The sequence below is a fragment of the Hemiscyllium ocellatum genome, chromosome 7 (assembly GCF_020745735.1).
Source record: "Hemiscyllium ocellatum isolate sHemOce1 chromosome 7, sHemOce1.pat.X.cur, whole genome shotgun sequence".
Lineage (NCBI taxonomy): Eukaryota > Metazoa > Chordata > Chondrichthyes > Orectolobiformes > Hemiscylliidae > Hemiscyllium > Hemiscyllium ocellatum.
The window spans coordinates 23285606-23300270 of NC_083407.1; the positions used below are offsets into that span (position 1 = coordinate 23285606).

Sequence of the window (14665 nt, forward strand, 5' to 3'; positions counted from 1 at the left end):
GATAGTTTTATCTCTCTATCCCTTCCTGTCATGGTCTGCTTATCTCAGCTGATTAATCAATTCAGGAATCAGGAAATTGTCTCAGGGAAGACCAATTCATGTATTTGCTCACTAAATAGTACCTCTACTCAAATTAATACAAGGTTTTCAACTGGATCAGTTTTACACTATTATTCTAGCTGAAATCCTAATGGTTTGAAATCAAACTGTGCATTATTAGTAAGTGCTTAGCACATTTCGATGACTTTATTCTTGATCATTTTTAACTAAAGACTTCAACCAGTTCAATTTCTAATACTAAGCAGTGTTCCAAACTTACAATTAAACAAAGGCTATAACAGACATACAACACTGAAATGTAGGACTTCATGCAAGTAAACCTACCTTACTTCCTGTGAGCTGTGCAAGGTAAGGTTTTAGCTCTTCTCCAATTACAGAATAAATTGCCACCAAACAGAACACACTTGCCTTACGCACACTACTTTCTGTGTTGTCATAACCCTATAAAAGATTATAAAACAGTAAGTGAAAAGCACTGAAAGAAGTGTAAATACTTCCAACAGAATACAAGCATGTGACACAGGAGATAGTCATTCAGTCCACTACGCTCGCAGAGATGATAGAGATGTCATATTTCATCCCATTCTGTGCTTTTAGTTACAATATTGCCAAGCCTCTCAACCACAAATAACTTTATCATTTACTTATGCAATCAGCTTCCAACTACTTTTCAAGTATTGTATTTAACTTTTTGGCAACTCTGAAAATTCTCATTGCCCTTTTTTAAAATCATCAGACAATGATTTCAGATAATCTTCGAACATCTGGTTATTGACACAACAGTTTTGCTGCGTTCCATCTAAACCATTCATCGTCTTGTAAACTGGAACAGGCTCACAATATTCCCTGTTCCAAGAAACAGCCCCAACTTGCTACAATCATATTATAACTAATGTCCCAGTAAAATTCTAGTTAACCTTTTGTGCATTCTTTGGAATGTGTGCAATCTATATGTAATAATTTGAACTAGTGAGGGTGATATGAGGGTTTTCTTTTCTGTGTCTGAAGGATTAACTTGCAAGGATTTCTGTAGTTGGGGATGGGGGGAGGAGATAGGTGGAGAGAGAGATACAGTGGGGGTGGAAAGAGAGAGACGGGTTGGGGGAGGAGAGAGAGAGATGAGTTGGGGGAAGGAGAGAGAGATACGGGTTGGGGGGGGAAAGAGAAAGAGACGGGGTGGGGGGAAGAGAGAGAGAGACAGGGATGGAGGAGAAAGAGACATAGGGTGGGGGGGGAAGAGAGGCAGGGTGGGGGGAGGGGAAGGAAGAGGGACAGGGTGGAGTGGGGGGGGGAAGGAAGAGAAATGTGGGGTGGGGGGGGAAGGAAAGAGATGGGGTGAAGGGGGAAGGGAGAGAGACAGGGTGGGGCAGGAGAGAGAGAGAGAGAGAGAGAGAGAGAGAGAGAGGGGGAGAGAGACAGGGGTGGAGGAGGAAGAGAGATGGCGGTGGGGCGGTGGAGGAAGAGGGGGGGGTTAGGGTGGAAGAGCGGGGTAGAGGGGAGAGTAGGGTGGAAGAGAGTGGGGTGTAGCGAGGAGTGGAGTGAGGGGGTGAGAGGGGTGGCAATAATAACGGGTGGTGAGGAGTGAGGAGGGATAGCTAGGTTGGGCGAGGTGGGGGGGCAAGAGCAAGGGCAAAAGAGTTGGGGGGGGGGGGGGAGGGGGAGAGAGAGATTAATTAAGCAAGTGTATGAGTTAGCTTTAACCAGCAAACATAATATTGGCTTTCAGTTTATCAGATCACTGATGTTTTTTTCTCCTCTTGATAAATGGAAACATTCATAGCTTGAAAAATGCTTTTGGGTTTAAGATTGGCAGTTTTGCATAAATATTTGCTCGGGCCGATATGTAAAACTGTTGCTCCTTATAAAAAAATGTTTGTTTAAATACCAAAGGGATCATTCAAAGCTGAGAAAGTCTACATTCTGTTGAAGGCTCAGGAAAAAAACCTAGCAGATCTTCAGGTCTGGAAATTAATGCATCTGTTAAACCTATTATGTGACAGAGAAGGGCATTTCCCCTTGGTGAGAGTACAGGAAAGGACTGATGAGAAAATAATATGATTATATTTTGCAGTTTCAAAATCTTTCAGCTTATGTCATAAGTAAATAATTGGGCTATTCTATTTTATCTTAACTTTTTACATAATAAATTTCTGGTTTATTGTTAAAACCAAACCTGCAGCATTCTTTATTTAAGGAATGAAAGAGCACTTCATTAAAATAAAACAAAGTATCAAAATGTGATCCATCAAGCAAGATTTCAGTCTGGGATCGGACTTGCCGGTAATGATATTAGCTGGGCTCATAATTCACCTGAAGTGAACTGACCAGTTTCGTTCATAACATTCAGCTGAGGTCATCAGTAATCCCATTTATATAATAATTTCTTTGTTTTTAAATTCCATGGGCAAAATTTACCCCTTTCTGATGGGAGGTGAGCAACATGGAGAATGCTGAGAATAATGGCGTCAGATTCTCTAGGTTGAAAAATTTTTTTCCAATGTTCTCCTTAAGCTTGAAATGGTGACTTCAGCACCTAGTCATTGAGCAGCAACCACATCTTATGCATCTTACCTTTTTTATGTCGCTTCTTAATATTCTCTTGCCTTTACTGACAAACTAGATGATGCAAATTCCCAACATGTGAATCAAGGTGTGCAACCTATGGTACGCACTGAGCTTCAATTGTGGAGAGAGTATATATTTGTGGATGTGGTGCCATTCAATAAGGCTGCTTTGCCATGATGGTGCCAAACTTCAAATGTTGTTGGAGCTGCATGCAAGTGGGGAGTATTCCATTACAGGCTTTAGGAAGACAGGAAGTAAGTTACTTGTTGCAGGATTCATAGCCTCTGACCTGCTCTTGCAGCTACAAAAGTTATGTATCCAGTTCAATTCAGTTCTGGTCAAAGGTACCTTCCAAGACATTGATAGTCAGGCGTTCAGGGATGGTTATGCCTAAGTATCAAAGACAAAGGTTAACATTCTCTCTTGTGGGAGATGGTCATTGCTTGGCATCATGTGGTATGAATGTTATTTGTTAGCTCTTATTTGGATATGGTCCAGGTCTTGCTGCATTTAGCCATGGACTGCTTCAGTATTTGAGGAACCATGAATGGTTCTGAACATTGTTTTTAACGTCAGTAAACATATCAACCTCTGACATTATGATAGAGGGGAGATCATTGTTGAAGCTGGTGCACAAGGTTGTGCTGCGGATATTTCTGTAAAAAACTCCTACAGAGATAGACAATACACAAAGATAATAGGTGCAGGAGTAGGCCATTCGGCCCTTCAAGACAGCATCACCATTCATTATGATCATGGCTGATCACCCACAAACAGTATCCTGTTCCTGCCATATCCCCATAACCCTTGATTCCACTATCTTTCAAGGGCTCTATCCACCTCTTTCTTGAAACTTTCCAGCGACTTAGCCACCACTGTCTTCTGGGGCACAGTATTCCATATATCCACCACTCTCTGGGTGAAGAAGTTTCTCCTCAACTCTGTTCCAAGTGGCCTACCCCTTATTTTTAAACTGTGTCCTCTGATTCTGGACTCACCCATCAGCGGAAACATGCTTCCTGCCTCCAGAGTGTCTAATCCTTTATTAATCTTATACGTCTCAATCAGATCCCCTCTCATCCTTCTAAGCTCAAGTGTATACAAGCCCGGTCGCTCCAATCTTCAACATATCATAGTCCCGCCATTCTGGGAATTGACCTCATGCACACTGAACTCCCTCAATAGCCAGAATGCCCTTCCTCAAATTTGGAGGCCAAAACTGCACACAATACCCCAAGTGCAGTCTCACCAGGGTCCTGTACAGCTGCAAAAGGACGTCTTTGCTCCTATACTCAATTCCTCTTGTTGTGAAGACCAGCATGCCATTAGCTTTCTTCACTGCCTGCTGTACCTGCATGATGCTAGCTTTCATTGACTATGCACAAGAACACCTAGATCTCATTGTACTTCCCCTTTACCTAAATTGACTCCATTTAGATATTTACCAGCCTTACTGTTCTTGCCACCAAAGTGGAAAACAACACATTTATCCACATTAAACTGCATCTGCCATGCATCCATCCATTCACCTAGCCCGTCTAAGTCACTTTGTATGCTCATAACATTCTCCTCACATTTCACCCTGCCACACAGCTTTGTGTCATCAGCAAATTTGCTAATATTATTTTTAATACCTTCATCTATATCATTAATGTTTACTGTAAACAGCTGCGGTCCCAGCACTGAACCTTGTGGTACCCCATTGGTCACTGCCTGCCATTCCGAAAGATGTCCTTGACTGAATTGATTGTCATGCAATACTATTGTCCATTATACTAGGTATGACTCCAGCCTTGAAGAAAAGTTGCCAAAATATACTCTTTTTTGCTCAGTGAGGGTTGACGTGGAATGCGTATACAGGGATGAGTCAGACATACTGACCTTATAAGCAAACCATCAAGTAGGCAGGCAAGTGCTGAGTTGGGCTAGTTAGAAAGTATACCCCAGCTATCTTGGATTTCAGCCTAGTTGTTTCAGATAATCTAGAAGATGCTGCAGCTTCGGACCATCAGTCAACACAATCCATGACTTCTTAAACCTTCTTTGAAAACTCATGTCCCCCAACCATATTACTATAGCCCTTTATACTCACATCCATTCACCCAACGTGAATAATGTTCATAACCAACAAGGTTTTTAACAATAATGGCAAGAATGGAAGACAGAATCTTTAAAAAGTCCAGCTTTTGGAAGAAAAACTGATGATTTGACAACCATATAAAAGGTGTAACCTGGAAAGACCATTAAAGTATCAATAACAAGATGCTTCAAACATGTTACATCTCTTGGCAAAAGGAAACAAGAAAAAAATATTTCTTTTAAAAAGCAAAGTGAATAACTTACTGAAGCTCTCAGAGCAGAACTCCCAGTTGAGCTAATGCTGTTATCAGTCTCAGCTCACAACCTTAAAGATAAATTACAAGCACCCCCTGCTATACTTTGAAATAACATGCGATCTTTTAAGTTCACCTGTGGTGGTAGTCTAAGATCTCTACTTAATGTTTCTTCTAAAAAATAGCATGCCTGAGAGCGTAGCATTCCCTCAGTACCTTTCTACACAGCTCTGACTTTTGTGCTCAATCTTCAAGGGGGTCTTGAATCCAGGACAACAATGTTACCAACAAAAGAAACTAGAACAAAAACATTTTGAATCTACAACACAAAGTATTAGCTTTCCTAAAAGTTTGATGCAGTCTGGGCTACAATTCCTGCATATTTGATCTTTTAAAAGTATCAATTTCATCATGTTTCTTGTATCTGATATGTGCCTCATGAATGGTTCAAGCTCCTCTAGGTTTGTGGGTAAAACAATAAAAATGACACCAAGTTAGAGGATGTGCCCAGGAAGAAAGAAACACCCCTAGAATGAAAACAACAAGGACATTCAGAAAGACACCAATAGTTGACAGAAAATTAACACAAGGTAAGACCCATGGGATTGCATTCAGGTTTGGGGATCATACATTATTCACTCAGGTCACTTCATAATCAATACTTTGAACTTATGCAGATCACTTATAACCCATGGTGAATTTATAACAGTACAAATATAATAAACTTTTTAAAGAAAAACTTGGTCACTTAATAATATGATACCAAAAACAGAAAATGTCATGGATTCTGTCTTATTTGATGAGAGTTAGTAATCTCTTATTGAACATTTCAGTTTTATTGTGAACCTCGAAAATATCCTTCAGCTTTGGTTTATTAGTTGACCTACTCCTGCCCCGAAGATAGCTGTCCAAAGATCTAATTGAGACAACCTTCTGTTATAATTCAGGTTAATTTCTAATCCTATCCTTTGCTGTTGCCATTCTGCTTTCGATTTTGCTTCCTTCAGGCGTAAGGTCTATTTGTGAAACAAATGCCCAAAGAGATCAGCTTCATTTATTTTTGGCGATGTTATCAGTTAGTTCACTGAACAGTGAATTAATTACCAAGGTATACTATTTTACATAAGTATTTGAGCTGCAAGTACCTGAAGCAATCCTGGGATGATATCAGGAAGAAGCTGATGCAGAGACTCCTTGGAGATCCGCTCTGTCACTTTTGTTTGCATCTTAATGGCGGCTAGATTGATGGGGTAGTCAGCAGTCTGGATGATGGGGCAGAGCACTTTAATACATTGTTCAGGATGAATGGAGCTCGCCAATGTGGAAGCAGCTTCTTCAGCAGCTCTTACCACCTTCAACATGGAAATAGATAAGTTTACTGATGTAAATTGAAGGGAAATTTGCAAAATAAAAACATACATACAATTTTATGCAGCATTTTACTGCCCAGTACTATTTGGGGATGCTAATTCCTAAACTGAGGTGAAAGGCATTTGTCAGAGTGCTTCTTATGATTATGCAGCTCCAGTTCAGTGCCCAGACTAACCAAGGCCATGTTATTTATTCATTCATAAGCCATCAGTAACTCTGCCAGTTTAGTACTTTTTATCCACTGCCCTCGAGGTGGTGATGGTGAGTTGCTTTCTTAAACTGCTGCACTCCACATGGTGCACATACACCCATGGTGATCTGGACAGAGGTATGGATTGATCTGTTTAATACTTGGCCACACTTCCTGCATAACTATAGTTTTTCCACAGTCATCTTCCATCTGTGTGTTACTCTAAGGTAAAGGGATGGTGTTGTGATAGTGTCTCAGAGTCAGAGAATTGTTATGGAGCGAAAAGGAGGCCATTCAATCCATCATGCATGCACTGGTTCTATTACCAAATGCCAATCTAGTATCTTCTCCCCAATTTGTTGCAGAGCATTTCTATCTAAATAACAATCTAAGGTTCTCTTTAATGCCTCATTTGAAACTGCCTCCACATTTTCAGGCAGTATATTCTCCATACCCTAACTACACACCCTTTCTCACATCATCCTTGCTTCATCTCATTTTAAATCTATGCTCGCTTGTTCTTCTCTTTTCATAAGTTGGAACAGCTTCTCCCGATCTACCCTATTCAGTCTGTTCATGATTTTGAAAGCCTCCATCAAATCTCTTCTCAGCCTTCTTTTCTCCAAGAGCAACAGACCTAACCTGTTCAATCTATCTTCATAACTGAAACTTTTCATGCCTGGACCTATTCTTGTAAACTACATCTGCACAGTCTCTAAAGTGTTCATATCTTTCCTATAATTTGGTGCATATAACTGTGCACAATACTCCAGTTGAAGTCTAACAGGTGTCTCATACAAATTCAACATCATCTCCCTGCTCTTTTACTCTATACCCCTATTAATAAAGGTAAAAACACTGTACACTATATTAACTGTTCCCCACTCTCCTGTCATCTTCACCAAACTATTAATCCCAAGACCCAGGAAATGTTATGAAGCAATAGCTCTAAGGCAGATGGTAGAATTTCAATTCTAAAAAACCTAAAACGTGGGTGGCACGGTGGTTAGCACTGCTGTCTCACAGCGCCTGAGACCCGGGTTCAATTCCCGATTCCCGAACGTGTGGAGTTTGCACGTTCTCCCCGTGTCTGCGTGGGTTTCCTCCGGGTGCTCCGGTTTCCTCCCACAGTCCAAAGATGAATTGGCCATGCTAAATTGCCCATAGTGTTAGGTAAGGGGTAAATGTAGGGGTATGGGTGGGTTGCGCTTCGGTGGGTCGGCGTGGACTTGTTGGGCCGAAGGGCCTGTTTCCACACTGTAAGTAATCTAATCTAATCTAAAATCCTGGATCTTCATACTTAACACACACTGGGTCTCAAAATGATCTGCAGTGGTTCAAGGCAGCAACTCACCACCACCTATTCAAGGGGAACTAGGAATAGGCAAAAAATGTTGGGCTCGACAGTGAAGCCCACATCTCCTGGGCTCCTTGCAGAAGTAGAAATATTGAATCAGTAATTTGCCACTCATGATACAATGGCAATCTATTCACTTTAAGTGAGTTTCTATGAAAACTAAACCATTGTTGTAGTAAATTTCCTCCATCCACTGGCAAGTTAAGGTGAGACTTTAGGAGAAGAGGGGCCATTATAAACTTTGAAGTCCATGTTTCATGTCTGATTATAATCACAGAATAATCAATAATAATTCTCTAGTAAGTTCTAGACCACTGTATAACACTTATTTGAAAATTTGTTAGGAAATTCTTTGAATAAAAGCCAAATAATCACAACAATGTGCCACTAATTCTGCACACAGCAGCTTAGGGAAGATTTTGGCCATCTAACAATGTCATATGAATGGCAGACAGCTATGACCAACCAAATCTATACCAGCTCAAACCTGAAACAAATTATCATGCAGAAATATGTTCAAACATTAAACAGATAAATATGTATGCACTATAAAAGGGCATTAACACAGATCATTTAATTGAAAGAAACTGCAAGTTGAAGTGCTTTTCAGAAAATAAAAAGTTACTTAGACAAACAAAAAAACCCAGCAGTTTGCTCATGACCTTCAGACAACAACACTGCATCTGTCATGCAACAATGCTAATAAATGTGACTACAAAATGAAAACATGTTCACTGAAGTCAATAAAGTGCTGTATTTTCACCTTTATGTTACTGGCAAAAAGTAAACTATAAGCTCAGAATACTGTAAGCTTTAATTTGAACTTCTATATAATCATTCATCTCAATATACCTTATGCTTGAAAAGACAACAGATACACAAGGGTTGGGAGAAAAAGTAAGAGTTTTGGTTGACCCACCATCTGGTTTAGCAGGTTCACCTTCGCACAAAAAATGAAAATAATCTAAAACCAGTATGCTCCAGTAATTGATCTAATCATGGCCTCATACTTTGAAAAAAACACAAAGGTTTGAAGTCCAAACTAAATGCAAGTTACATAGTCACTGTGGATGCAATACAGGTACAATGTCTCAAATCTGGCCCTCTGAAAAATTGTGGTGACTGAAAACTAGGTTTGCTTTTCAAGTGGGGCATCCAGGAACCTTAGGTGTGATTAGCTTAATGGAACAAATTACAGGCTCCTTCGTAGATTGCTGCAGCGGTGTGCCAAGTAGGGATCCACTTTGAGAACCAGTGGACAGAGCGACTCTTGAACCCACATGGCCCCGACTTGTAAACATTTGGGGAATTGTACCTCCCTGCACAACTGATGTCTTTAATTTTTCTCCAATGCTCCAGTCACCCAAAATGAAGACATTTTTAAAATTGCAGTCACATACAGAAGAAACATTCAAACAAATAGGATTCTTAATGGGCCTGACAGGGTAAATGTTGAGAGAAGTGCCCCCTCATGGGAGAATCTAGAACCAGAGGGCACAGCGTCAGAATAAAAGGGTGTCAATTTGAGATTGAGATGAGGAATTTATTCTCTCAGAGGGTCAAGAATCTCTGGAAATTCTTGTCCCAGAGAGCAGTGGAGGCAGAGTGTTTGTGTGTACTGAAGGCTGAGACAGAAAAAATTCTTGAGCAGTCATGAAATCAAAGGTTATGGAGGAAAACGGATACGAGAAATGTCAGATCAGTCATGAACCTGTTAAATGGCAGAGCAGGCTTGAGGTACAGAATGGTCTACTCCTGCTCTGATTTCTTAAGAGCATAAAGCAAGTTCAGGAGTAGGAGTGTGGGAGGAAAATGATACAACATGATCAGAGATTACCTTACCGTGATTGATATAATGGGACAAGTAAGGCAACAAAACTGACAAGAGTCAGGATGATTTTGCATATGGACTGAGTTTACATGAACATAAAACATTTGAATAAAATTGAAGTCAATAATGTAAAGTAATATGTACAAGGTCCACAACAAAACTTTCTATGTGATCTATATCTCTTTTTTATCAACCATTTTGCAACACTGAAATTAAGTTTAAAATGTATTTAAGCATCGCATTTCACCCTTTTAGGTGAATCAAGGAATATAATTTTATACTTCAGATTGGTGTGACCATTTCCTGTTCCCATGTTTCGATGTTACTAACAAATTAATTAGCCTGGCTAAAGTATGACCTAGCAGAAATTAAAAAATATTAGCCCCTGTCACAGTAATCATAACAATAAAACACTTCTCCTAATCCATTATTTCTGTTTTATTTTTCTTGTCTGTGTAACAAATGTTGGCTTCACTAAACAACCTAAGACATTTTGGGGCTGAATTATAATTGGAGAAGCAAGAACAAACTAAGGGATAATTTTAAGAAAAAAAATTCACTCTAAAGTCGACTCAGTAGCTTAAATTTCTCCTGATACCTACAGTTCACCAATCCTGTCAATTCTCTGTTCTATGTTCTCTACAATTTAAATGTCTTTGTAAATATAGGACCCATAACTACACAATATATTAAATAAAATGTAAATCGCTATCTACTGATGTGAAGGCCATCGTACTACTATGGAGAAATTCCATGATCTTGACTTAGCGTCAACGAAGAAACAGTAACATATTCTCAAGTTGTATGACATACATCCTGAAGATAATGATGACCAATGCACTTACTACCTCTGTCTTTCTCAGCAGTGGAGGGTGTAGTTTCAGGAAATGCTATCAATGAGACATTGAAGAGTTGCCGTAGTAAATTGTGAAAACAATATATAGAAGGCGAGAAGCAGGGATGTTCTTAGCCTTTATTCAGACTATGACATTTCCTTCAGTACTTTTTGCCTGAACATTTGTAAGACGGAAATTGCATTTTCTGTATCTCTTATTCAATGCAAATAGTCACCATTTTCTCCAAAAAGACACCTGACAGATACCGAGGTACACTTCACAGAAAAATATTTAATATCAAAAATAAATTTATTGAAAAAAATTGGTAAGTGCCTTTTCATACTGTATATAAAAAGATTCAGTTATAAAAATATGAAAACCTCAACTCACCTCTTTATGTGAATCTTTATGTGCTTCTAGTGTTTTCATAATTGTTAGTTCTGCGTAGTTTTTAAACCTTGCTGGTTGATTACGTAGAATTTCCCGTAGAACTCTTAAGGCTAATGCTCTAATGGAATGCTTAAGACAGGATTAAAACATATTTTGTAAATACACTTATAAATTGTACTCTTACTGCATCTAAACAAATCCTTTCCAGAGTTTCAGTTCACATCACAGACTATTTCATCAAAATCAGCATGAAAAAAAATGTCATGGTGAGAAAGTTAAAGTATAGCCTTCTGAAGTTGCACTTGTGGTGATTTGAAAGTAATACTTAAAGCTAGGAAATTTTCTCTTATTGAGCAATTGTGAATTTGTTAGCTGTTTACCAGTTGTAAATCTGGGAGTATTCCTAAGTTCAATTTTCCTCGTACAGGTTACTAGTGTCATTTAGTCAAGTTACAAAATATACTGACAGCTTACTACGCCATGAACAATTGGCATGCTGTCCCAGTAAAGAACTTAGAACATGATAAAGTCCAATTAATTATTTTATGTGACACCCTGACATTTAGTTTCCATTAGTGCCAGAGTGCAACTGCTCACATAGACATATTAACAAATTAACAATCATGTTAGAGTTTATAAAAAGTATCAAAGGTCAACAACACCTTTCCTGCCCTTTTTGCTACACTTTGGTTTTCTTTCAATGACTTGCAATTAACAGGATTGCACTGTAATGTAATTTTTTTGATTGAATGCAGAGCTGTTCACCTTGAGAATGTCAACGTATTTCAAATGTTCATACTCTGCTTCTGTAGGTTTTCATTTTCCTTTGAACAGGATTTCACCCAACACTAAATTCAATTAACAGGCCCCTTTATCATGTCCTTTCTTCGGTTTTCACCTCTTACTCTCCTCAAAACCACAATAGAGTTGCCCTTGTCATCCTCCATCCCGCCAGCTCCAATATTCATCAGAAGATGACATTAACACATCTTCGTCCCTCCTCTTTTAGCATCCTGTAGTCTCTCCATGATATCCTTGTCTATTCCTCAAACCTCTCCCCTTTTCATGCAAGTGAAGGTGTCCTCCTTTCTTCTTTCAGTCCAAGGCCCAAAACATACTCTCCAGGAAGGGCAGCAATTTATTCGCATTTTCAACGTAATATACTATTATTGCTGCTCATGATGTGGTCAGTTCTATACTGGGGAGAACAAATGCTGACTGGGTGGCCATTTTGCAAAACAGCACCATTCAGTCCATAACGCTGACCTTATAGAGGTTTATAAAATCATGAGGGATATAGATAAGGTGAACAGCAAAGCTCTCTTTTTAGGGTAAGGGAATTCAAAACGAGTGGGCCTTGGTTTAAGATGAGATGAGAAAGATTTAGAATGGACATGATGAGTAACGTTTTCACACAGAAGGTGGTTTGTATGTAGAATGATTGCCAAAGGAAGTGATAGATACAGATACAGTTACAACACTTAAAAGGACATTTGGACAGCTACATGAATAGGAAATGAATAGAAATAGGAATATAGGCCAAACGAAGGCAAGCAGGACTAGTTTAGTTTGAGAAACTTGGTCAGTATTGCCAAGTTGGACCGAAGGGTGTGACTCCTTACTGTATGACTCTAAATTGATCCTGAGCTTCTAGTTGTCTACCACCTTGCCCCACTGTTATTACAGATTTGTTCCAAATGCTGATAACAGGTCATTACTAAGAACATGAATATTTTCTCTCTCCACAGATTTCCTGAGAAATTCCAACATTGTCTACTTTTAATTTCTAGCATCTACAATATTTCACTTTTTTGCAACCTTTTTTTTGTTTGAATTCTATTTTAAACTGACAACGATGAACCAGGTTACTTCTGAGATGGGACAAGAATTTTGTAAATTTCAATGAACCGAAGAAATGTTTTACTGAAAACTTCAGTGATTCCACATTAAATACAGCAGGTTCCTGAATGAGTCTAATCCTGCTAAATTGGAAATAGTGAGCAAGCAATGCAGTTGTTTTATAACAACATAAACAACACTTATTGTTGCAAAATACCATGTTGTGCTTTGGGTTAATAAACAATTCCTACCCTCTGAGCTCTGAAGATTTACTTACATCTTTGTCACCTAGGGTTTCTAGAAGCAAAAGCAGAATAGTCTTGAAGTGCTCATCCCACACCCCTAGAGTATCCTCCCTGGTTATTTTTAGAAGTTCCAGTAGCGCTGCCTTCCGTTCTTCAACTCGCTCATTGTGGTTGGATAGTTCTTTCAGAAGGTCAGCAACCAAATCTGAATGATCAATGGGAACTGACAGCAAAAGAGAAAAAAAAAATTCGTAAGATCTTTAATGACATCCATTACATTTGGCCAAAAAGGCTGCAGCCTATGAGAATGAATACTAAAACACACCTTGCTCGATTCAGACATTAAAGACATGATACATACAGCCATACGTCGAGAACAGGTTTTCTGATAGAATTTCTAACATAAGGTTTGCTACTTGTGAGAGTTATAACTACATACTATTTTACAACATATTTCTTGAGATGTGTTATGAACATAATTTGCAAAATATTGTAAACCTATCAAAGATAAAGCAAGTTTGATGTGCCAACACTCTGAATTATAGCCAAGTAAAAATTATAAATGCAAAATCTAGTCACTCCTTCCAAAAAGATTTAAAATTTGACAAATATGCAAGCAATTAACAAATGAAGCAATCTGATATTATGGATACAACGTAGGAGACCATCTGAACTAGCATGCCTTTGGTAAAGCAACCCAAGCACCACACTCCCCTGTTCATTCCCCATATTCCAGTTTAGAGTCAGAAAGAACTCAGCTTAGAAACAGTATGGCTAATGTTCAGTGAGCAGGGAGGGGAATGGAATCAGAGGCTAGTGAACAGAGCTTGCAACATGGTTTCAGTTTTCGTGTTTGTCCAATAATGACTACAAGCCAAGCAGAATGATAATCCTGATGAAATAGAGCGGCTGGTGACAGTTGCGTTAAGTAAACCATGGTAAAGTAAATCACGAATTATTATGAACAGGTGGTGGTCATTTGGCCTAAATATCTCTGTATGAAAGACTTCTTGTATTACTTAAAAGTCAGATTCCAATTTTGATCCCAAAAATTGTTCAACAACCAAATTTAGCATAAGTGAAATTTGTACATTTACAAAATCACATTTACGTGCAGATATTATCTACCTTATGAAATATTAAATATATAGACAGCATTTACACGGGAATGTGAAATGCATTTAAGCACATGAAATATGCTCAATACGAAGCTTCTCCATCACATCAATATTTCCATCATGTCTGATTAATATCAGTGGGTCTCCAATAATTCTTCAAAATAGCTGATTATTTGAAATAGCTCAACTTGGAATGTGAACCGCCAGTACAATTTATAATAAAAGAGGAAAAGATTTAATTTCTTAAGAATACTTGGGAAGTACAGACGTGTTTAGCCTAATGTCAGCATTAGGGAGCATACTATTATCGATGATAAACACACCGATTATTGTATATTGAGAAAAAATTAGTTTACTGTAGACAAATCAATTTCCTCATTGCTTCCCCAGTCTCTCAAGTACTTGAAGAAAAATATTCAATTTCTTGATAGTGTACTTTCACTTCATAATCAGCATATTTCATGTGCTTAAATGCATTTCACACTCCCGTATTTAAAAAAAGCTGTCTATATATTTAATATTTCATAAGA

At 38.6% G+C, this 14665-nt stretch overlaps 1 protein-coding gene across 1 annotated transcript in view; it reads right to left on the reverse strand.

Annotated features, from left to right (window-relative positions):
* clasp1a (cytoplasmic linker associated protein 1a) overlaps nucleotides 1-14665 on the reverse strand; it is a 328274-nt gene that overhangs the window by 6459 nt on the left and 307150 nt on the right. The window contains exons 34-37 of the mRNA XM_060827050.1: nucleotides 13050-13240; nucleotides 10934-11062; nucleotides 6104-6310; nucleotides 385-501 (exon numbers count right to left, since the gene is read on the reverse strand). Of these exons, the coding sequence (XP_060683033.1) occupies nucleotides 385-501; nucleotides 6104-6310; nucleotides 10934-11062; nucleotides 13050-13240 (644 nt within the window). The remainder of the gene's footprint in view (nucleotides 1-384; nucleotides 502-6103; nucleotides 6311-10933; nucleotides 11063-13049; nucleotides 13241-14665) is intronic.